Raw genomic sequence first — 23,563 nt, forward strand, 5'->3', positions numbered from 1 at the left:
GAAGACACATGATAAATTGCATCAATATACACCTGCAATGGTCCCGACTGGTTCTGTGGTTGTCTGCGTCTTGTCTGCTTAATAAGCTGACAGCAAATTTCATTCTGCAGCTCAGGATGTGTCAGGCAGACCTGCAAAGCGCTCTGGGCTAGAGATATGTGGTAGTCGATGGCGGGGGAGTCGACCGCAGCGTTTATAAAAAGCTGGCATGTCTGAAAGAAAGAGAATATGGTCAAAGTGAGGAACAATTGGGTTTATTTTGCACAAATCATAGCCATTCTGGTTTTTTTTTTAGCAATGGTTTTTATTTAAAACAAGAAAAAAGATGTATTCTGACAACTCCAATCAAAAGAAATCTAGAGTGGTTACTGTAATAGCACACCGAGCAGACTCAGAGCAAAAGGATTTTTGCTAAAGATAAAGAGGGTCATTTTATAATCATAAAGGGGTCACGTCATCTGGAAGACAGTGATTACACTGTTGTCTAATAACAGAGCTTTAAAACTAATGTTTGCCTTACCCAGTCAGTCATTCATTTTAGCCATTTCATCTCAAAGTTCAGTTTGTATCTGTTAAATACTTTCCTTTGCCCTTCTTAAAATGCCCACGTTTTCCTTTACTACACAAAGTACAGTAGCCTCCTGAGGAAGCATCATCCTGCATGTTCCTCAAAAGACCGTGCAGCTGGGGGAGTTAGCTCAGTGGCAGAGTCTTCATTTCCCTCATCATCATCACCACCACCACCACCACCACCATCATCATCCTCACGGCTTGAATTTTCTTAGACTCAAACTTTATTAACATAAATGATTACAGTCAGTTAATTACATGACTTGCCAACAAATGACAATTTTACCTTAAATAACTTAATGGCCTCTGTCTGCAGAGCTTCCGAAGGCAGTGTGGTCAGAGGGGACAGGATCCCTTCTTTGCTGTGACACAGCATAGGATGTCTCCATATCTGGGAAGCTGGACACAGAAGAGCACACGAGCAGAGCGAGAGGATTCATATGCTTGGCTCCATTAGCTCATTCAGGCCTGGCTCACATTCTCCCAAGGGTCACAGGGTTAAGAAAAAAAAAGCCTCCCAGCAATGCTGTTTTATCTCAGCGCCAGTCCCCTGCAGTTCCTGTATTTTCTGTTCTGGAGATGTGAATGCAGAAGAGTTGATCCTAACTGACGCGGCTGTCGAAGCTGTACATGCCATCACATTGCTCACACATGCCAATGGGTAGTGAGCTGGCTAGGGAGGTAACTTCAACAACAAGGATCTTGGAAAAGGTCTAGAGAGAAGCCGACTAGGAGGAGGTATGAAAATAAAGAGGAACATGAAGTCACCCCTGAAAGCTGCGCTATGGCCGGGCATGGAGCTCAGTGGCAGAGCATGCTGAGCATGTGCCAAGCTCTAGAGTCCATCCTATCATTGCTTCAGTACAGGTCAGTACACATGCAATGTGTTCTCTGTCAGTTAAACACAGAACAGACCCTAGAGTCTCAAAGGAAAACCTTACATGACAGCTAATCTTGAACCTCAACAGGACAGAATTTAGAACTATGCCTCTAGGCATGTCTGAGAGGCATTTCCAGATGGCTTAGCAGAGAAGGGAAAACCACCCTGAATCCTGGGCCTCACTATTCCACAGGCTGGGGTGAATAAAAAGGAGAAAGGAGATGATGTGATCAGCCACCTCATCTACTGCCAAAGTTCCTTCCCCCCCCCCCACAGTGGACTGTATCCCCTCAAACTGCAAGCCCAGATTAACTCCTCCTACCTTAACTTCCTACTTAACTTAAATACTTAGCTGCTTCTCAAGTATTTGATCACAGCAATAAGAAATGCAATAATATGTGATAGCAACATAAAGTTAATAATACGTTAATGTCAACATAAAGCTACCAATGCCTTAAATGGGTTAAATGGGAAGGTGAATTGGGACTTAATTTCAACCCTGATCAAGTGCTTCTTGAAACTCTGACTCTGCCCTGCAGCGGGCTGGCTGAAGGACCTTCTAAGCCTAACCAGTATTTCATCACGTTAGAGAGAGGTGCCAAGGGCGGGGCGCCCCAGACAAAAGGAGCAACGTATGCAGAGGCAGAGGGTTGACAGGACAGAACATGAAGGAGGTTGACGTTTCTGGAGCCTTAACACTTCTGGCCCCTTACGAGAAAGCCAGGGCCAGGGTGGGCGTGCCACAGGGAGAGTGACCCAAAGGTGAAAGCTCCACTCGGGTAAGGGTTTGGGCCCGGCTTTCAGGAACTCCACCGCTTGTGTGCTCAGGAACTTACACGGCTCTCCCTCTGCGTTGAGCAGTTTGCAAACCAGCTGTTCAAACTCGGATCCGACATTTACATTGTTACTTCCGGCTGCAACGGTGAGATGATAAAGCCAAGTGTCCTTCAAAAGAGAACAAGTCAAAAGCAGTGTTAGCCGGGATGGCCCGTTGATCTTAAGCCAAGGAGCGACTTGCAAAAACGGTAAAACAAAACAAACAAAACAACAACAAAAAACAAATAAACCTTGAGACAGAGAAGAAAGCACTTTCTTTAATTTTTAATTTGCACATTTTAATGTGTGTGTGTGTGTGTGTGTGTGTGTGTGCGCGCGCGAGAGCACAAGCTCAGAGGACAACTTGAGGAAGTTGGTTCTCTCTTTCTACCACCTGGGTTCCAGGGATTCGAACTCAGGGCTTTAGGCTTGCTGGCAAGCTCCGGATGAGGGCTGGTTCTCTTGAGCCATGCTTACACTGCCCCTCACTTTTCACTATATTCTATACATGCTTCTGAAGGAGAGGTAAAAATTTTGTCATTTTTCATATTTTCCAACAAAGTTACATTTACTGATGATTAACTGCTTTAGTAAGTTGTTCAGTGGGCCATCTCTCATTTTCCTATTGGAAATGTAATCTATATATATGTGTAAATATATAATCAAACGGGAAGCAGTAAATGCAAAGGTTTGGGAGCCTGGATTCAGGAGTCAGAGAAGTGGGCCTTCACCTCAGCAGGAAAGTGCTTCTGTTTTTCTCTCTGTAAATGGAAATAAAACCATCTCCTGCAAGTGATAGCTGTAAAGATAAAGAGGCCTATGGAGCATTCTGCCTGAATCATGTGTTCAAACACAACCACCCACAATAAGAAATTACTATTGACATGTTAAAACACATAGGAGCCTCACAGGGACTATTTGGGGTTTTTATAACATATTTTAGTGGCATTTATGATCTTACTTGATATAATAGATTTTAATTTTTTAAAAAATGTTTGTTTTTATATGTGTAAGCACTTTGTTTGCATGTATCACATACTTGCCTCATGCCCTTGCAGCCTAGAAGAGGATGTCAGAGCCCCTGAGACTGGAGCCGTGGATGACTGTGGGTGTCGAGAGCCACCGTGTGTGTGTGTGTGTGCTGAGAACCAAACTGGGCACCGTGCAAGAGCAGCAAGCTCTTGGATTTTACATTTTTAAAGTCTAGCTTACAAACCATTGCCACTGTAATTTCTCACATTGTGTATTTCCTTAGAAAGCACTGAGCTCCGCAAGGGAAAAATTCATTACATTTTGCTAGCTCTTCAAATTCATCCAGAACTTAATTTTTGACAACTGTATGAAATAAAAAAATTAATGTTTTCCTTAAAAGCCAATTTCATAAAAATACAGCAAGCATATACTACTATATATAATAAATATACAATTCATTTCTTTCCCATCAATTTGTGATTCTCCCTTTATCACACATAATTACATACATATAGCAAATATAATTATTTACTTTTTATTGTCTCTAAACCAAAGTTTTTACTGAAAAAAAAAAAAAGAATAAAAAATGTTAGTGGCCTCAAGAGTCACGAAAAAGGTCCAGCCTGTGAGGGTCACATCTTTTAAACATAAGGTCCTTTTGTCCCCCCACTGTCACAATAAATTTTGATTTCAACACAACTTTTGTCAGTAGGTTGAAGACTGGCATGTTTAGATAAGGCTTATTTCCAGAGAGGTAGAGCATCTCAGAAAACAGAAATTGAAGCTCCCCGCCCCCCCAAAATCTGTAATTTCCATAAAATTGGCTTGAAATCAGCAGTACCTGAAGTATAGCATCTGAAGCACTTTAGATCAACCGAGAAGACGTTAAATACCTTTTCATGCTTGGATCCGATCAGCAGGTAAGTTGGGCCTTGGTCTTTAGGGTGGATAGCGATGGTGTAGTGAGTGGATAACAGACAGCGTCCGCTGGCTTCATAATCTTCATCGGAGTCACAGGACCTGTCCACCTCCTCCACCTTTGCCTCCCACAGTTTGATCTGACCTAGAGGAAACTGAAGCAAAGGTCAGTGATGGTAAGGAAGGTGCTGTCTCAGCCTTTCCCTGCTTTAGGTTATAATGGTCCTTTTCATTTTTCCTTCAAAAAGGCATGCTTTGAAAAAGGAATTCCTCGCTGGAATCCAACTGTCAAGCTGGTTACAACTGTAAGGGCAACAGGCAGAAACCCTAACTGCGATTTGAAACAACCAAATGACATTTAACACTTGAAGAAAAAAATAACAAGAATGGACTCAAGTGACTGATTCCTTGCTCAAGGTATAGTTTATATTTCAGCCAAAATACTCACTGGATCCAGCTGTCCTCACAGAATGGATGAGTGGTTTGGTTAAGCTGGTGGAGCAAAAGGGGAAGTGTAGACACAGGCTCCGCATTGCTCATAGAGAAAATATCTATGCACCTGGCACAGAGGCTGCCTCAGACCCCTAAGCGTCTACTCTTCTCAGTCCATTTATCAAAGCGTGCTAACACATCCCCAGGAAAAGCCGTGGTTCTTTCCGTTGACGTTTAAAGGAAAGAAAACCTTCCTGCAGCTCGTTTTGTTACAGTTTATCTGTTCTTGTACTGACTAACATAAATATCTCTTCCACCTTAGTCACTCAGCAGATCTGTTTTGAAACTATTACACTAGTTAAGGACATCGCCGAACATTCTTCAGATTTATAGCTTCTAAAATATTTGGCCAGGTTTGCAATTGCGGGAACGACTTTTTTTTTTTTTCTGGTGGGGAAGGGTGTTGAGACACTGCCTCGCTGCAATCATCACCCATGTCAGCTTCTTGAGTACTGGGATTACAGGCGTGCACCACCACGCCTGGCTGCAAGGCTTCGAAAAAGCCCCCTCTAACCACAAGGACTTGTGCTATCGTCTGTTTCCACAATGCATTCCAGGGCTCCGTGCTTGGGCTCCTTGAACTGACCACCTACACACACGGCGGGTGACCTCATCCACCATCCTGGCTCTAATCCCAGCATCTGTTAGCTACTCCCAGATGCCAAACTCCAGACTCACGGTCTGGCCTTGGGCGTCTCCAACTCCCGTTGACCAGTCTACCTCAAGCACCTGCTCCTCCCAGCCTTCCCCACAGCACTCGGTGACTTCATCTTTCCAAAAGTTTCGCCAAAAACTTGACAGCAATCACTGACCCTGTTCTTTCCCCAACAGAAATCCCGTCCACAAGACCTTCAGAATATATGGTTCTTCTGAAGAGTCAGCACCTCTACCAGCCACAGCTGTCTCTGGCCTGGATCATTCTAACAGTCTCCTAATTAGAATCTTCCTTGTTCCCTTCAGTCTGTTCCTAAATAAAAGCCCCGTGTCCCTGGTAGACAGGGTAGGGCTGTGTGCTGCTGGCTCTGCTCAAAATCCTCCAGTGAATCTTGTCTGTCTCTCAGTAAAAGCTGGAGGGGCCAGAACATGGTGTACCAAAGACATCTCTTTGGCATAAAAGATTATTTGGTATTATAGCTGTTTTCAAAACAAAATAAAAACCCACAAGTTTAAGAAGCACTCTGACTTCTTTTCTTTTTTCTTTCTTTCTTTCAAGTAGGAGAGAAAACTTCCATATGGAAGATACTCTTCTGGTGATAGGCTGAAAACAACATTCCTAACAGCAAGATGAGAAGCTGAGGACCTGGAGAGCCCACACAGAAGTCTTGCCTGGCCTGGCCTGCCAGGTGCTTCTCCACCCAGTTAGCTACCACAGCCTGGCCCTAAGCCTTTCTGTCTTCCCTGCCCTTCGTCCAGTTTCATAGATGCATGGGTCTTCATTTCCTGACAAGGCCTGCATGTGTCCTCTACAACTTACGTTCAGTAAATTTGTACACTTTTCTCCTATAACCTGTCTCAGGTCAGTTTCAGGCCTACCAAAAACCCAGCCAACATAGGGAAAATTTTTACCTCCCTTAAAAGCCAGCATCTTTAACTTTGACCTACTGGGACCTGTACAGTTCAGCCCCTGTCTCCTCACCTCATCTCCCACTATTCTTTTCCTAGTGTGTTCCAGTCCAGTAACACTGACCTCACTCTTTCTAACACAGCAGGCATGCTCCTGCCTCAGGGCCTTTGCATTTGTTACTCCCTCTGCCTGGAATATTGTCGTAGCTGTTCACATGGTTGAACTTTTTACTTCTTTTAGCATCCAAAGAAAAGTGAGATCTTACTGAGATAGGGCATAGAGAACAGAATAACATCTATCTAGTGGCTGCTTAATACTAAAACTTACTTAATTAAACATCGTCTTTCACATGAAATGTGTTTTTTGACGGTCTTTTTAAAAGTTATTTTTATTTCATACGAATGTGTTTGTCTCTCTATGAGTATGTCATGTGTCTGGGGTGCCAGCAGAGGCCAGAAGAGGGTGTCAGATTCCCTGGAACTTGAGTTATAAGCAATTGTGAGCATCTCAGTGTGGGTGCTGGGAACCAAGCCTGGTCCTCTAAAAGAGCATCCAGTGCTTTGCTTTCTCTCTCTCTCTCTCTCTCTCTCTCTCTCTCTCTCTCTAGCCCCAAAATATGATTCTTGACTCATTAAATCAATAATAAATATAATCTGAGCACTGAGTACAAAAAAATTACTTCTAAGAGAAAAATGCAAAGGTATCTACATTTTTGGAAAAAAGAAAGGTGATAAAAAGGCTCAGCCAAGTTATGAATTTCTAGAACTCATCACCTCAATATTTAATACAGTCATTTTTTACATTACAGGGGTCACTGTATGCTCTGGTTTGGATATGAAGTATTGTCCCCAAGGACCCATGTGTTGGGATGTGGTCCCCAGCTGGTGTGCCATTTCTAGAGCTTCTACAACTTCAGCAAGTGGGACATCCAGGGGAAGGGGGTCATCAGGCCACGTCCCTGCCCTCTATTCCATCAACTCTTCTAAAGATAAATTCACTCACTCAGCCTTCCTGAAAGTCACGCGTGTCCCCAGTGCCACATCAAAACGTCAACGCCCATTTTTTTCCAGCCGTGAGTTTAGCGCGGAATGCTGAATGCATTGTGCTGGGCTCAGACCTAAAGCTTCAGGCAGCATTGCTATACAAGCCCTTCCCTCTCCCTTCCAGACATGCCCTTCCTGATGGCCGCAACTGTTAACAGCCATGCCACTGGCAATGCCAAGAACAATGGCCTGGGTGTTGAACACGGCTGCAGACCTGAGAGTGCCACCTGTGGAAAAGGACCAGGGAAATAGCTGACCCACATGCTCACTGGACTGAGGCTAGGGGCATTAACCAACCAGCCACAGGCTTCTGTTCTGTGAGTCGACATCGTCATTGTATACAAGTGCTTCAGGCATCCATATTGGCTAAATTCATGTCATTACAGTAATACCAAGGTGACTGGGTGCCCACAATGACTTGTGATCCTTTCACCTTTGGTAGACGCCCATCTTTCTACTTTCAAAGTGAAGATTACTCAAGTTCCTGGGAGTGAGGAGGATATCAGTTTTAAAATGAGCAGACAGGACATACACGTGCAAATGGCTGACGGGTGAGTGGTAGCCACGCATCTGTGGGCCCACCGGTCCGGAGTGGTCTTCCCCCAGCTATCCTTCCTAGCTGTTCATGTCTCCTGGCTTTACCCAGAACACTGGGAATCATGGCAAAGTGGACTAAAATGAGGCTTTGCTCCTCCGGGGCTTAGAAAGTGCACTGGGTACAAGCTATTGAGGTAAAATTTAACATATAGGACAAGCAGTTTATTACCTTAGTGATAACTCCCAGTTACCAAAAATTCTATAGGTTTACCTAGTAACAGAAAAGAAAAAAAAAAAAAGAAAGAAAAGAAAAGAAAAGAAAAGAAAAGAAAAGAAAAGAAAAGAAAAGAAAAGTTTTTAAGCCACCACAAAGGAAAATTCTCTCATTGGGATACTAAGATGCATACATACCTTATCCTCTTGACTACGAAAATAATACAAGATCTTTCCAACAAGCATACACCAGACCCTCTTGGAGTAGCCGTGTTTCACCTGGAATTATATGTCAGTGGATTAAAAGGTAGGTTAGAAGTCTGGGAAATTGCAGTGGGGTTTATACATTCTCTGTGAGGCCCAATAGGTGCTTGCTCAAGCTAGACGTGAGACTCCGAGCGGGCTGCTCAAACGCCGCCCGAGATTTGCCTGTGACAGCAGCTAATGCATCGCACAGACTGCTTGTTTTACAGTGCGTCACGTACCACTTCCTGAGAGTTTGCAGGGTGTCACAGGCAATGGTTTCAACTAGAACAGAGGTTCTCAACCTGTGGCCATGGCCCTTTCTGGGGAGGTGGTCAAAGGAGCCTTTCACAGGGATCACATATCAGATATCCTGCATGTCAGATATTTATATTATGATTTGTAACAGAAAAACTATCATTATGAAGTAGCAATGAAAATAATTTTATGGTTGGGGGTCACCACAACATGAGGAACTGTATTAAAGGGTCGCAGCATTAGGAAGGGTAAGAAAAACTGGCCTAGGATAAGAAGCCAAGTTCACAATTAAGTTTCTTTCATAGTTTCCTTACTTCAAAGATTTCCAATTACCCAGCTGCTCTCTGGATTAACATATTAATGTTCAAATGAGGAAGATTAAAACCTGAAGAATCCTGGTGATTTCCCCAGGTGAGAAAAAAAAAATTCATTAAAAAATGTGTTGCTTTGTCTGGAAGGAACCGCACAGAATGGCACAGTGCCATTAAGGGCTGTCACTGCGTTGAGGCTCAGACCTGCTCCACTCAGGCCCGTGTGGACAGCATCCGAATGTAGCCCTTAACTGTGTAGAGCCGGAGGTTGACGAGCACGAGACACAGTCTCCCTCCCCAGGAGCTCACGGTCTGTGCTGGGGACATCTTGCCATGTCCCCAGATGAGTACTGGGAGGGGTCGTAGCTCTGGACTGTGTGTTCCAACCTGCACTAGTCCTGCTCGGGCATAGGCATTAAAGTCTACACCAGACAGGCCCTGCTATATCCTCCATTCCATAAGAACGTGAAGAAATCATTCTCAACAGTGGGCAGATAAAGATTATCTAGAATATTTTGTTCACACACATACAGACGCACAAAACCACACACGCACACACACGCATGCACACACACACAGACACAGATACACAGACATAATCACACACATGCACACACAGACACAGATACACAGACACAATCACACATGCACACACAGACACATACACACAGAGCCACACAGACATGCTCAGTCACACACACACTCACGCACAGAGATAGAGATACACAAACACACACAGTCTCTCTCTCTCTCTCTCTCTCTCTCTCTCTCACACACACACACACACACACACACACACACACACACACTCACTCTCTGGTGTCCTCAGGCAAGTGACTTACACACCTCCCTAAGGCTATTGTTTGACCAAATGAGACAACACATAAATCAAAATATAACAGTAACTGCAATAAATGCTTCCTTCCTCACTATATAAAGAGTCAAATACATGGCCTCTCTCAAACCCACAAAACCAGCTCGTCTCTCAGCATCCAAAGCCATGGTTTAAACAAATAACCCTGCGCTAATATTTTGATGGATTTAGAATGCTCCTTGAGAAACAACAACAACAAAAATGTTTCATTTGGCAAGACATGCCTCAGTTTAATTAAATTTGGAAACATATATTTACAGAGGAATATCCTTGGCTTTTAAACAGTGCTCTGCAGGACTGTTTCCTCTTTCTTTAAAAAGCCCTGAAAGAAGTTTCCTCAAAACCGGAGTATAATTTGTGTACTTTGGAAATGATTTATTTTTAAAACAGAACAATTGCTGCATCTAAACCAAAAGTAAGCAAGAACCAGGTACTATAAAGCTGTGCTTTAAAAATAAAAACACAGGCCATCTCTCTGCATACACCTTACATTAGAATTTTTTCTAACTCTAGATCTGAAAGCAATTTTACAAAACAAATACTAGACAAATCCTGATGGAGATGTAAAGGTGACCTCAAAGGCTTGGTGAACCAAATAACTTAAAAACTGATTTTTGACCTTGCTTTAATAACAAAAGCCTTCCATATCATTGGTGTTGAAAGTTTGAGAACAAACAATAGAGTTTACCCTAAGCCTTTGTTAACACACAAAACACGGGCTCCCTGGTCCCCTCCCCTCCCCTCATCTCATTCCTGTAGTGTCTCCAGTGCAAATCCCATCACCAGCCTTGCTGACTTCAGTATCTACAAGAAACTCCACTGGCAATACCCAGCATTTCTGAGTGCTCTCAATGTCAGGTACTGTCTGAATACACTTTTCATGTTCAAATGAAATATGTTTCATGGTTTTCACATCCTAAGGGGTTGTCGCTATGATTATCTCCCATTTCACAGATGGGGACACTGAGGCACGGGGCCTGAAATAACTTATTCTCTTCACACAGGTCATGCCGAGGCAGCGTGGCTCAGCAGCTCTTCCCCGTGCTGCCTCAGCTAAAGCTTATTTTCAGCTGTGCTCTTTCCATTTCCCATCAACTGTGCTAGTTTTCATGTCTCCCTCCCCTTGTCCTCACAGCCCGGCTCCCTTCTCTACTGGGAGAAGGTTCGTTTCTACAGCTTACATTCTGTAGTCACCAATCATCGCCTCCTACTCCCCGCCCCCTCTCACTCAGACCATTGCTATTCTCTGACCGTCTTCCTGCCTCGGGTCTCTTGATCCAACCATCTTCTAGTTTCTCTATTCCTGCCTGGTCTCTTCCTTCTCTGCCAACCTGGGATCCCGTGTGTGATCATAAATCAACTCTTGCTCCAGGGCCCATGACCAAATTGCATTCCTATGCTCCAACAGACCCATCCAACAAAACTTCACTTCCGCTTGCCTTTAAATAGCCCAGTGGAGGATATGAGGAGAAAACTGTGACAGGAGGGTGTCCTGAGACAGTGTCAGCCATAGCTAGCAGCTGTTGGAACTGATGGTAAATCTGTCAAGGAATGTTATATGCTTTACTCTCATATATTTGAAAATTTATAATAAAAAATATTTATAATAAAATACACACTTTTAGAACCCAAGTGATGGAAACACGGATGTTTACTGTAAAAATTCTTCCAAATCTATTTCATATTTGAAAATTTAAATAATAATAATATTATTATTAAATCACTCTGCTCCTGTCCCTACACTGTAAAGTCTCTGCTCCTAATATGGGCATTGACTAAAGATATGAACTCCAATCATTACAGTTCAGTCAACCTTTAGTGATACATATAAATCCCAAATGTCCCTGGCTACATCACATTTTCTGTGATTACACCCAACCCTTTTCCCCACTCCTAGTAAATACCTTAGGCAGACCGAGAAAACTGAGGACATGATAAGTGACCTCATTCCTTGTCCATCAAATGCAAATGCTCGTCCCCACTTCTCACTTTCTTCCTGGCCAGCCCCTCCATCCTGCCTCTCCCTGATCCCCATCCACCCACTCCTGGATCTTAATGTTCCAGGTCTCCTGGCTTCTCCCCTCATCTTATAAATACAGGGCACATGTCTTTCTCCTCCTCTTCTGACTCCATGTTCCCCCAGCCAGAGTCTTTCTGATGCTCTGGAGAGTGTGGGCAGGCTGTAAATTCACTACGCATTCCTCCCGCTTACCTTCCACTGCAGTGTGCTCTCTTCCCTGAGCACAGCAGGAGTGCCCCAATGACCCCACTGTCCTGCTCAAGGGTTGTGCCCCCAGGCCCTCAGGATTTTTCATCCATGCCCCTACATCCCCTACATTTTGGAGTGTTCCATTCTCCATCCCCTACTCTGAATAGCAACATTATTTTTCCCTCCAGGTGATTTCTCTCATTTTCCTTGTTCTAACAGTCACTTAAATGATGCCAAGTCCCCAAGCCCTTGTTTCTCAGCCAGCTCTCTCTTGTCCAGCGTAGACTGCATTCTGTTGTCTACTAGGCTTTCTAAAACTAGTTATTATTACTGTGTGAGTGTGGATCTGGGTGTGAGTGAGAGTGTGTGTGTGTGTGTGTGTGTGTGTGTAAGTGTGCAAACCATCATATGCATGTGACGGTCTGAGGACAGCTCTGAGAGGTAATTTCCACCTTTTCCAGGTTCCAGGGGTTGAACTCAGGTTGCCAGCCTCATGTGGCACGCTTCTCCACCCACTGAGCCATCATGCTGTTTCTTAGGGAAGGTGTTTTTAAGGAACTCGAAACATCAGTTTGTTCCCAGACAGCCTGTCCATCTCCCAAAAACTTCTCCTTTCTTCTCACGAGTGTTCATCTCTAGTCCATGCTTCATCTGGACACCTAGAAAAAACCTTGACTACTTCCTCATCCAACTACAAACAAACTGGCTTTACTGCCAGCCACCATTCAAATGCAACCTCCCTTCTCATTTCCCGTAACGGTTCAGAGCCTCATGTCCATGAGAGCCACGGCTTCAGCTGCTCCGAGCCTCTTCTCCACCACGCCTCCTACAAACTCATTTTTAGCAGAGCAAGCTGTTAACAGTGTGCATGTCCTCATGACCAACCCGAAGCGCTCTAGACATCCTTCGCAAAGCCCCAAGTGCTTAACCTGCCATAAGACAAACAACATAAAGCTCTCTGGTCTTCTCCTATGTTGCTAACCCAGGGAGCTCTGCTCTATCATTCATGTGTCTCCTCCCAGGGGCTGGCTTCTCTGCCCATTGCCAGTTGATATAACTATATAAATCCTCTCTGATTTGCAATGCAGTCAAGGCTCTGAGGAGTCATTGCTGCAACACCCCATTGGTCCTTTATGACCTTCTTATGCATCAGTAATTGTGCTTTTCAAATGTCATTATTAATAAGCTTACAAACCCCTCTTTCTCAACAGCTTAGGAAGCTAGCAGAAGAATGGGACAGTATGCTATTATCATTATTATTTTCAAGACAAGATTTCTCTGTGTAGCCTGGGATGTCCTGGAACTTGCTCTGTAAGACCAGGCTGGCCTTGAACCTGGAGATTCACCTGCCTCTGCCTCCCAAGTGCAGGGATGAAAGGCATGGGCCATCACCCACTGACAGTATGCTATTCTTTTCTAGGTTGTTTTTAAATTAAAAATGTAGTCAGCATATAAAATAATGGAATTCATTGGGTGTTTTTACACACATATCACTGGACTTGACTGAACAGCATTGTATTCATTTTAAAAAGTAGATTTTCCACAATGCCAGGAAGTTTTGACAACTAAGTAAACATTTGCATGGTGAGTATTTTACAAAAATTAAAAAAAATAAAAACACAAAACAGGACTGAGATAACTCATTCAGAAACGTGTTTGCCACAGCATGAAGCCTGAGTTACAACAATCATGAAGCCTTACAGCACATGTGAAAGGCCAGGGTAGGAATGTTTGCCTATAATCCCAGTGCTAGGAATTCAGAGACAGGAAGGTCCCCGAAGCTTGCTGGCCAGCCAGTCTAGCAAGATCACTGAGCTCCGGGCTCAGTGAGAAAACAAACAAACAAAGTGAAGAGTGATTGAGAAAGACACTTGGCATGAACTTCTAGCTTACAGACACACATACATACAGGCACACATAATATATATACACACACACACACATACACATATATACACACATAGGCACACATATACACACACATACATATGTACACATTCACATACTGGTAGACTGTCTTCCAGAGTAACACCCTAGCAAACTTAGTTTATTTCAATACTGGGTTTCAATTAAAAAAAAAAAAGCTTTCCTTTGAGCAGATTTTAAAAATTATAAACATTTTATTAATTTGTGTGTTAAAAATTCTTAGAGATAGCACAGTGTGCTCGCTGATCTTTTCTACTTCTTCCTAGTTCTACTGTATCTACTTCTCTTCCATTGTGCCCTTCGGCTTTTTCACCCACTCCTCAGTTACTAATTAGAAAAGGCTTGTTAAATATTTTTTACTCCATTATTTATTTAATGTGTGTGTGCGTGTGTGAGAGTTTGTATGCTTCAGCAGGTGTATGGAAGTCAGAGAAACTAGTGGGAGCTAGTTCCCTCCTTCCATTAAGTGGAGTTTAGGGATCAAATTCAGGCCTCTGGGCTTAGCAGCAAGCACTCTTATCTGTTGATCTATCTTGCCAGCCCACGCTTATTACATATTAAGAATATTAGCTGGGTTTCATACCTTTTAATGACCTTTTCAAATTCTTTCATTTATATTTTTGCATGTGGCCAAATTTATCTTTTTTTTTTCCCCATCTCTGTGGGTTGTTTCCCTTTGGGCATTATACTTAAAGACACACTTCTTACCCCAAAACAAAATCTTAAATGCAGATATTATCGGAGCATGACAGATGGAGCTGCCTAGGATGCAGCTATGTGTGGCAGAGTCCTACCTTGTTGAGCAATCCCTTTGCTGCTGGCTTGCCCTCAGGCTGCAGGCAAAGAGGATTAGCAGCTTGCACTCGAAGAACATTCTGCAACACTTTGATCCACTCTTCCAATATATTGGGAGAATCAGCAGTCAGAAAGTGTGTGTGTTTCTCTGTGGTAAGCTAGAATGGGATAAGGAACAAGAGAGGCGCTACTGATGACTTAGTCCAAGTCCGGTCAGGCATTCTTATGGACGGAAAAGCAATCGTGGTACACCTAGAATCTCTGGTTCCAAGGAAATGTAGAATTCTTTTGCCACTGTGTGAGAGTGTTGACCATTCAGTTAAAATCCTTTTCATAGGTGCTGCGGGCCTTTCTTCCTCTTCCGGTCCCAGGCGCCGCAGTTACCATGCAGACATGGCCAAGCCCAAGAGCCACACCACACACAACCAGTCCCGCAAATGGCACAGAAATGGCATCCAGAAACCCCGGTCACAAAGATAGGAATCTCTTAAGGGGTGGACCCCGAGTTCCTGAGGAGCATGTGCTTTGCCAAGAAGCACAACAAGAAAGGCCTGAAGAAGATGCAGTCAAACAACGGAAAGGCAATGAGTGAGTAGAGGCCATCAAAGCCCCTGTGACACTTTCGGCCATTAAGCCCAAGATGCCAAAGGGTCCCAGCCGCAAACTCAGCCATTCAGCTTTCATCACTCACCCACGCTTGGGAAACGGATTCAAAGCTACACCGCTAAGGGTCGTAGACTCTGCCAACCAAAGCCCAAGGTTCAAACCAAGGCAGAGGCCACAGCTCCAGCTAAGGCCCCGGCTTCAGCCCCAACACAGGCTCCCAAAGGTGCCCAGGCCCCATAGGAAAGGTTTCTGCCATGTGAAGACAGATGGACTGGTGTGACACACCCACCTACACACTCTTTACAGATGACCAGTCCTATGCTGTTTTTACAGATAAACCCAAAGCAAGATCTGTTTAAAACACATTCTTTCCTCGTGTCTGACACTGTTCACAGGATTAACTCCAGGTTGCAGTTTTATGTCTGTAATTGTCACTTTCCTTTTCTCCCTTCAGTGTGACAAGCTCTGTTGCTGGAATGAGCAGGAAGACTGGAAGACAGTATTTTCACGGGGAGAAGCGGGATAGCAAACTAAAAACAAATGAGAACAATTCAACACCAATTCTTGGTGCTACACGTGACCATTTAGTAAGAACTCACAATAGCCCAGTCTCAAATTAACTGTGCTGCCAACTTCCCAAAATATTTCAGGACTTTAAAATCAATTCCTGACAGCGCTCTGTGTCAGAGCTTTCTCTCATTCATCCATTTTAATCCCGAGTATCCCCGGTCCACTGAAAGCATCACCCATGAACCTTTCTAGAAAAATTTTACCCTTCACAGGCATGAAACACCACCACCATCATCCTCATCACCTTCATAATAGTGGCTTGGCCTTTAATCCCAGCACTCAGGAGACAGAGGCATGCAGATCTGAGTTCAAGGCCAGCCTGGTCTACAAAATGACTTCCAGGAGAGCCAGGGCTACTCAGAAAAATCCTATCTTGAAGGCCTCTCTCTCCCACCCCCTCATTAAAAAAAAAAGTTATTGAAACATTTCTGAAGCAGTGTTTGAATTCAGACACATCAGACTATCCAAGAGCCTGTTTGAAATTTAAGATATTTGTGTGTGGGTAAGACACTGGGCAGCACGGGGCCTCTGGTCGTCAATAGTTTTCCCCTTCCCTCTTGAAATCTATGGGAGAACTAATTGTCATTATCCAATTCCATATTAAAGTACAGCCTTCTTGAATTCAATAGTACTACTTCTCCGAAATTCGCTTACTGGATAATCCTCCCCCCTAAAATAGCTTGATATGTTGAGAGCTGAAAGCGCCCAGCAGATTAAATCTAAAACACTAGGAGTAAAGGTACAGGTTAGTAGCAGGAATCTCGTACAGTTTTAACTAAACACCCTTGGATTATTACATGCCTTTGAGCATCAAAATGATTCTAAAGTGAATAAAAAAAAGCATCAATCAATCTACTCTCAACTGAGAACTGTTTTCTTATGGTACCAAAAGAATAATAAATCCAAAAGACGTGTACCTGAACTGTTTGCTTGTTATCTCCCCTTAAAATACTGCAGGATGCTGTGAGCTCAATGTGGCCCTGCGGTTTCCGAATTACATCACTCTGCAGAGAAGGAGGAGAAGCAAACAGAAAGATCAGCAGCTATAACAGCAACTACTGGAGATGTTCTGTATCGTTAACTCATAATTTTTTAACCTTTATTTTTCTTTTCTGTGAATGGATGTTTTGCTTGCATGTATGTCTGTGTGTGTGCACGTAGTGCCTGTAACAGCTGGAGAGGCGGCCGGATCCCCTGGGACTGGAGATACGAAGTCCTGAGCCAGCCCTGTGTGTGCTGGGAGCGGACCCAGGATCTGCTGCGAGCGGGGCCGGTGCGTCTCTCCAGGCCCCATAACGAACTGTTTATTACAGAAAGAGTAACCAGCTGGGAGTCTGCTTCACAGGGTGAGGGATCCGGGTCTCAGAAACCAGCTGGGGTCTGCTTTACAGGGGAAGGGATCCGGGTCTCAGCGGCGCGTGCCGCCCACTCACTGGAGACTTGTAGAAAAGCAATTCGCCACCTTTAAGAACAAACCACCTCCGCTTCCAAGCCTTGACTTTGCCGCTCATTTTCAGCAGATAGCCAGATTTTTCTAACTGCTCCTAATGAAAAGAAAACATTTGAAAATGAGGTTTTGTGTCCTTCTGGGAAAAGCTAAAAGAGTCATTAATTTCTTTTTCAAAGTCTGATCCAACGTTTACATTTTTCCCGTTTTCACTGGAGGATGAGCACGTTTTAGGGAGTTTCTGCTCCGGCTGCGAGCACTCAGCGTCAATGCAATAGGCGTCGGGAGGAATGGCGTAATCGCTTTCAGAAGCCACTGACAAGTCAGACACGCCTAGAAAAGCAAAGACATAAATCGAGTCAGTATCTCAGACTGGCGTGGACCATCAGCAGCGGCGAGTTCTCCTGCAGACAACACTAACTCGTTCGTCATAAACCGCCCTTCCCAAGATTTATTCCCATTCCTCCGGCCATGGAGACTTCTAATGCAGGAAACAGAATGCAGGGATCAGGACCGCCATGCAAATTTCCAAGAAAAAGAACATAAATAATATTTCGGTATGATTGGAATTGTGAGTTTTCTCACATATATAAAATATTATCAAAGTTTACTAGTGCATCTTTTAGTAAAGATTTTTAAAAATATATGTATTTTATATTGACACATAGACAAATACCCCAATAGTATTTTTCATGAAAGTCCAATAAACTATTAACCAGCTTACTGGCTTTAAAAACCCTCGCTAAAGATAAGCAGTAAGTCTTAAAGACACAGCATACCATTTCTATCAACAACCATGAAGCAAAAGCGGAGGGAACATTTTTCACACCAACTGAGTTGATTTCTAGAAAGTGTCTCGTGAGTTACAAGCCATATACAGATGACAGATACAACCGGAGATGTCTAATTACTCTGAAATAAAAAACTAATTCTGCATTAAAAAATGTTTGCTAAAGGACATGCAAGAGTAGAATGCTGGCCTTTGGCTACTTGTTCAAATAACAGTTGTATGAGTCGAACGCCGGGCATGAGGAACCTCAGAGATCATCCGGGCCAGTGTCCTCACTGTTTAAGACGTCAAAGCCCCAGAGGGGGCAGAAGTTATGCAAAGTCAAATAACTAGGCAGGGCTGATTTTGGAGGCCAAAGCTCCGATTCCAAGCCCAAGGCCAATGTGCCAAGCCCTGTCCTCGGTGCTACGGCTATGGCCTACAACAAAGGGAACGTTTGAGTCCTCTTGGAACAGAGTCTAGTGAAGCGGAAGGGACGCCCAGGAGGTAGTGAGCACTATAAAAACGAAATGCGGAGAGGAGAGGACTAAAGCACCCGGAAGAACAGGCAACCCGGAAGGGCAAGGACTACAATCTGAACAGCCACGGGCAGGGTGGATCCCACCAGGGAAGCCAGGCTGGAGCAAAGTGATGCGGAGGCTCGGACACACATATGAATAAGCCTGGCACTCCGGAGGTGAGCACAAGAGGAAAGGCGGTGGAAAGCAAATTTGAGCTACTGATCCAGTTCAAAACGAAATAGATTTTTTTTTTAATTGTAAACAAGAGGGCCTGTGAGCAAGAGAAGAGAAAGGAGGGGATGGGATCAAAGATAAAAGAGTAGCCTGTCAGCTACTATGAAGAACAGAGCAGCTGTTTTCTTGACAACAATGTGACATAACCTGACTGACCACAGAGAGCCAAGGAAACTGGAGGAAGCCCAAACGCTAACCCTGAGACAGCTTAGCCGCTCCAGCTGCAGCCTATGGCTTTGAAGGCTCCAGCGAGCCAGTTTGCAAACTAACACATATACAAGGCCACAGAGACTTTCCTTAATACAGGTTCCACTAGCTGAGATCAGATCTCCCTGTAACCTCTGCCTGTGCATACAAGTTACTCAAAGCTGGGGTGGGGAGACAGCTCAATGGAAAGAGCATGAGGGCCTAAGTTCAGATCCCCTAAATACATAAAACCTGACCCGGTAGTAACTCCAGCACAAGATGGCTCCTAGAGGCTGTGAGCCAGCTAGCCTGCTGTACTAAAGCCTGAACCACAGGATACCTTGTCTCGAAGAGGGAGGCGACACTGAGGTTGTCCTCTGGGTTTTACATGTGTGGAGTAGACACACATGCACACATACAGTTTTTCAAAACTTGGTAAAAGTTATATGTATGCACAAATTAAAGTCGTACTTGTTTTCCACGTTACTGTCAGCTTAACCAACAGAAACCCGCAGGTGTGTTTTCTGACATTTAACAATAGTAAGTCTTTCCCGCTAATCAGTCAGCATGCCACAGGTAACTATAAAAAAAGTAACTGCCTCTTGGCCAATTGTTTCTTTTTATAATAGTGCAATATACTAGTAACATTAATAAGGCGATGATGAAAGACTGTTGCATGTGAAACCACAGAGAATGAAGTAGAAAATTACCACTAGGATATAAATGTCTCCGTCCCATTTCACTGTGGTTTAGAGTGTATTCTGAGAAATCCTACGGAGGCGAGTCCCGAATCAGTATTCAGAACGTGCTGGCCTTGCGCCCTGCGAGAGTGCTTTCCCCTCACCTCGCTTCATGGCCCTGGGACTGCTGGGCCCACTGCGGCTGCGCGTGTCCGACTCCGACGTCCGGGAGCTGGACCTGGAGCTGTCCTCCTCCTCGGAGCCAGAGGAATCATCCAGGAAAGGGCTGCAGCTTATTTGCGTTGCCTTCTAAAGAAAAGCAGAACATTCCCCCTTGTTTCCACCTCTGAAGTCGCTGTCCTGTCTAGACACACGATGCTTTACAGAAAGCGATCACGGGCACATTTTATTTTATTTTTTTTAAGAAAGATAACAGCGTATTTTGACATCATGAAAATCCGTCTTCAAAACCTTAGATTCTAATTAGCTAGGAATTTGTCAATTATAAAAGATTCCTGAAAACATAAGACTGTCCGTATCTGACAGTCCTTGTTTTAATTAGGTTCTTCTGGCAAAGAAGGGGACCCTGGCAGGAGCACAAAGGCTTTTCTAAATTAGGAGTTTCCATTGCATCATTAATAATATGCTAACTGCCTGGGGTGAGGGCGAGGAGAATCACATCATAATCATCTTCTCTAGGCCTTTCCCTTTCTTCTTTATGATATATTAACGTGAACTTTTTAACGCTGTGCAAAGGGGGAGTCTGTATAAAATGTTGCGAGTGAAATCTGGGGCTTGAAGGAAATTTCCCCGAACATCCTGAAGAGAACCATATGTCTAACAGTGAGAAACACACTCATTACCCCCTTCAACGTTGTGTACACTGGGGTCGTCATATTCTTGTAGATCAGAGATGTATAAAGGCCTGATGAAGAGCATGAAGGTATGTTTGCAGAATCTGAAACAAAAAAACAACATTAAAGAAAATCTCCCAGCTAGTACACTGCTCTATTGCCTATGAATATATATTAAAAATAAATTCGATTAACAGGTGCCTATTAATACTGGTCTGCTTTATGAGCTATGACACTTCCAGATTTACATCTCGGCTTTTTAAATTCCTGTTTATTTCTGCTAGAGCCTTACTGTAGGTGGATTCTAGATTAGCCTCTACCTGGTAGTGATCCTCTGCCTGCACCTCCCGATCGCTGGGATTAGAGGCACCATACCCAGCTACAAACGTTGTTTCCCGTGGGTCATCATTTCCCCACATGTGCCGGCTCCCCAGCGAGACTGTTAGCCCTTTGACAGCAAGAGGCGTGCCTTTCTCTAGCTTCTCCGCTGTGCTTAGCTGTGCAGAGCTCAGCAGGAAAGACCACCCGCTGATTCAGGAAGTGGGTTCTTTGGAGATGTTCTCTGAGGATTTGGAGCCCTATCTCTGACATGGCATTAAACCATTATCATCCTTAAGCTCTGTCATCAGGAGACTCCAGTGTTGGCAGGTTAGAATATACTTTCCTAAATATTAAGAACAGAAGATAACTAAAACCATTGATGTTACCTCTCTAGATGAACCAGTTGGAAGGCAGATAGGTGGGAGGTAAAAAGAGCCAAGGGGGGAGGTTCTTTCCTTATTCTAGACACTTCTGTGTGAATTTTTTTGTCTTATGTTTTGAGATAGGGTCTCATGTAACCCAGGCTAGCCTTGAACCCACTATGTAGTTGACGCTAGCCTTTAGCTCCTGCTTCCACCTACTTTGGCCTTATTTAATTTTTCATAGTGGAAATGACTGTTTCTATAATAATTTTTTGAAAGAAGCAGGGAAAATGACATAGAATCCAATATTTTTATAATTTTTGTAGCTTTAAACAGATAAAATGCCCATGTCTCTCTACTTTGCTTTTTTTTTTTTTTTTGGGTAAAAACATAGTGAAGTACATTCTAAATCAGGACTGAATATATTTATGACTTTATCCTAAATAAAATGAACATCAGTTTTAGAACAAACCAGCAACCTGAATGCTTCCATAATTCCATTATTCCAGTAACATTAAACATTTAGGAAGGTCTTGCCTAGTGAAACAGCAATACAAAATAGTTTAAAAACCCCTTTATTACACTTTTTTTTTTTAATAAGGTCACAAGCAGTAAGATTTATCGTCTTAACCATTTTAGGTGTATAATTCGCTAGGGTGGTTTATTCACCTTGTAAAACAGACTTCTGAAACTTTTTCATCTGGAATTTTAAACCCATTAAACAGCATCTCCCTTTCCTTAGTTTTCCAGCTCCTGGTAACCATCCTCCTTTATTCTGTTTCTGTAACTGGTTGCTTTGATAACCTTATCAACACAGAATCCTATGCCCCTGCCTCTTTGTGGCTGCACCCCACATTTGCTCTGATCTATTGCACACACAAGCCCTCAAGGCTCACCCACATCACAACAAGCAAACCACTTACTTTTATTAGCATTCTCCATATTGAAGGCCTCAGACATTCGAATGCCTGATTTGGCTACAGCATATATTCTGCTTTCCTAATACAAAAGAGAGATTGAACCAGGTGCTTACAGCCAAGAAATGATGATACTGAGCACATTTTTCATTTGTCCTTCAGATAACACCCACTAGAGAGCAAAATTCTAGTTATCACAAAACTCATCAGTGCCAATAAAATACACCATTGTGGAAAACTTGTAGAGATTTTCCCCATTCATTAGTTATTTCATTATCTATTTTTGTTCCCAAACTTTCACTTGGTATCTTGACTTCTGTAGACAATGTAAGAACAAGCCTGAGACAGATTGTTCACAATTACTGAGATAGATAAATACTGTCTTTAACGTCCTAACAGCCTACATGTGGTTAAAAGTTTTTTTTAAAGGGGGGAACACTGAATAGCTGTAACATGAAGCCAAAAACTGCTCACAATCACTGATTACACCCAAATCTTCTTTAATATGCATTCCCACGGTTAGAAAAAGAGAAAAAGGAAAAAACCTTGAGTTGAGAATCATAGCAGAGCATTAAATGCTACTATCTCCTTATTTCAGTGTACATTTCCATAAAACAAAATAGATTTTGAGTCAAGTAATAAACGGAGCTGAGGGTTGCAGTAGGATTTTTATCTTGTTCCAAAAGTAGCCTATTCCGTTTGCTCCTCTTCTCCAAGAAAGAGCCCTGAAATGGACACTGTGAGGTTAGCATCACCAGCTAACAAGAAAAAGGTCCCCAGTGGTTCCCAGTGCATAAATCGCCATGCCATGCCTTTAATAAAAGGTCTGAACAGTAGACAGCTGATGCCACGCTCTAGGCTCGCCAGTGGCTACAAATAACTGGCGCAAGATCTCTCATGATGGGGCGTGTGCCTAACAGAATGGAGAAGCTGTGCTTTCCCTGAACACGTGGGATCACACAGAGCCTAACTGCAAGAGATCCATGCTAGGGCCATCTAAGCGGGAGCTTCGAGGCAGCTGGAGTCCGTGTGAGCATGAGAGAGCTGGAAGCAGGAAGGAAGCGGAAAGCGTCGCCTTAGACGTGAGGACAAGCTGAGCCAAACCAGGTCGCCATGAGAGCAGGCCGCCAGAGGTATTTCTGGATCACAGCTGTCCCACCCGAGTGACTATTACGTTCTGCATGATACTCCAACTTAGCCAGGGAAGCTGCCTTACGTTAGCATCTTACTGAACATCTCCTGGAAACCTGAAAATGCCAAAAAACTTTCGCCCGTGCTAAGTTCATTAGAAAATCTGAGGAGCAAAATACTACTTTTCCAGGACCAAAAATAGCTTGAAAAGGGGAAGAGAAAGAAAAGGTAAAATTTGCCAAATAAAATGAACTTGAAAGCTTAACATCAATCTCTGGAAATCATCAACATAAAAAAAGAAGCCAAATCTTGCTCCTTGTTGCCTAAGGGTGGCATAACTAGAA

General features: G+C 43.5%; 1 protein-coding gene across 2 annotated transcripts in view; it reads right to left on the bottom strand.

Moving 5' to 3' along the window:
* Plekhh2 (pleckstrin homology, MyTH4 and FERM domain containing H2) overlaps positions 1-23,563 on the bottom strand; it is a 95,572-nt gene that overhangs the window by 28,079 nt on the left and 43,930 nt on the right. For both annotated transcript variants that reach the window (XR_009584408.1, XM_021652835.2), the window contains exons 9-20: positions 22,095-22,170; positions 20,498-20,592; positions 19,799-19,943; positions 17,441-17,577; positions 17,231-17,341; positions 16,715-16,801; positions 14,621-14,779; positions 8,204-8,284; positions 4,132-4,311; positions 2,287-2,395; positions 857-969; positions 33-212 (exon numbers count right to left, since the gene is read on the bottom strand). Coding sequence is in view for 1 of the 2 variants with exons in the window: in XM_021652835.2 (XP_021508510.1) it covers positions 33-212; positions 857-969; positions 2,287-2,395; positions 4,132-4,311; positions 8,204-8,284; positions 14,621-14,779; positions 16,715-16,801; positions 17,231-17,341; positions 17,441-17,577; positions 19,799-19,943; positions 20,498-20,592; positions 22,095-22,170 (1,473 nt within the window). In the remaining variant the exon portion in view is untranslated. The remainder of the gene's footprint in view (positions 1-32; positions 213-856; positions 970-2,286; positions 2,396-4,131; positions 4,312-8,203; positions 8,285-14,620; positions 14,780-16,714; positions 16,802-17,230; positions 17,342-17,440; positions 17,578-19,798; positions 19,944-20,497; positions 20,593-22,094; positions 22,171-23,563) is intronic.

The sequence above is a fragment of the Meriones unguiculatus genome, chromosome 1, assembly GCF_030254825.1.
Source record: "Meriones unguiculatus strain TT.TT164.6M chromosome 1, Bangor_MerUng_6.1, whole genome shotgun sequence".
Taxonomy (NCBI): Eukaryota; Metazoa; Chordata; class Mammalia; order Rodentia; family Muridae; genus Meriones; species Meriones unguiculatus.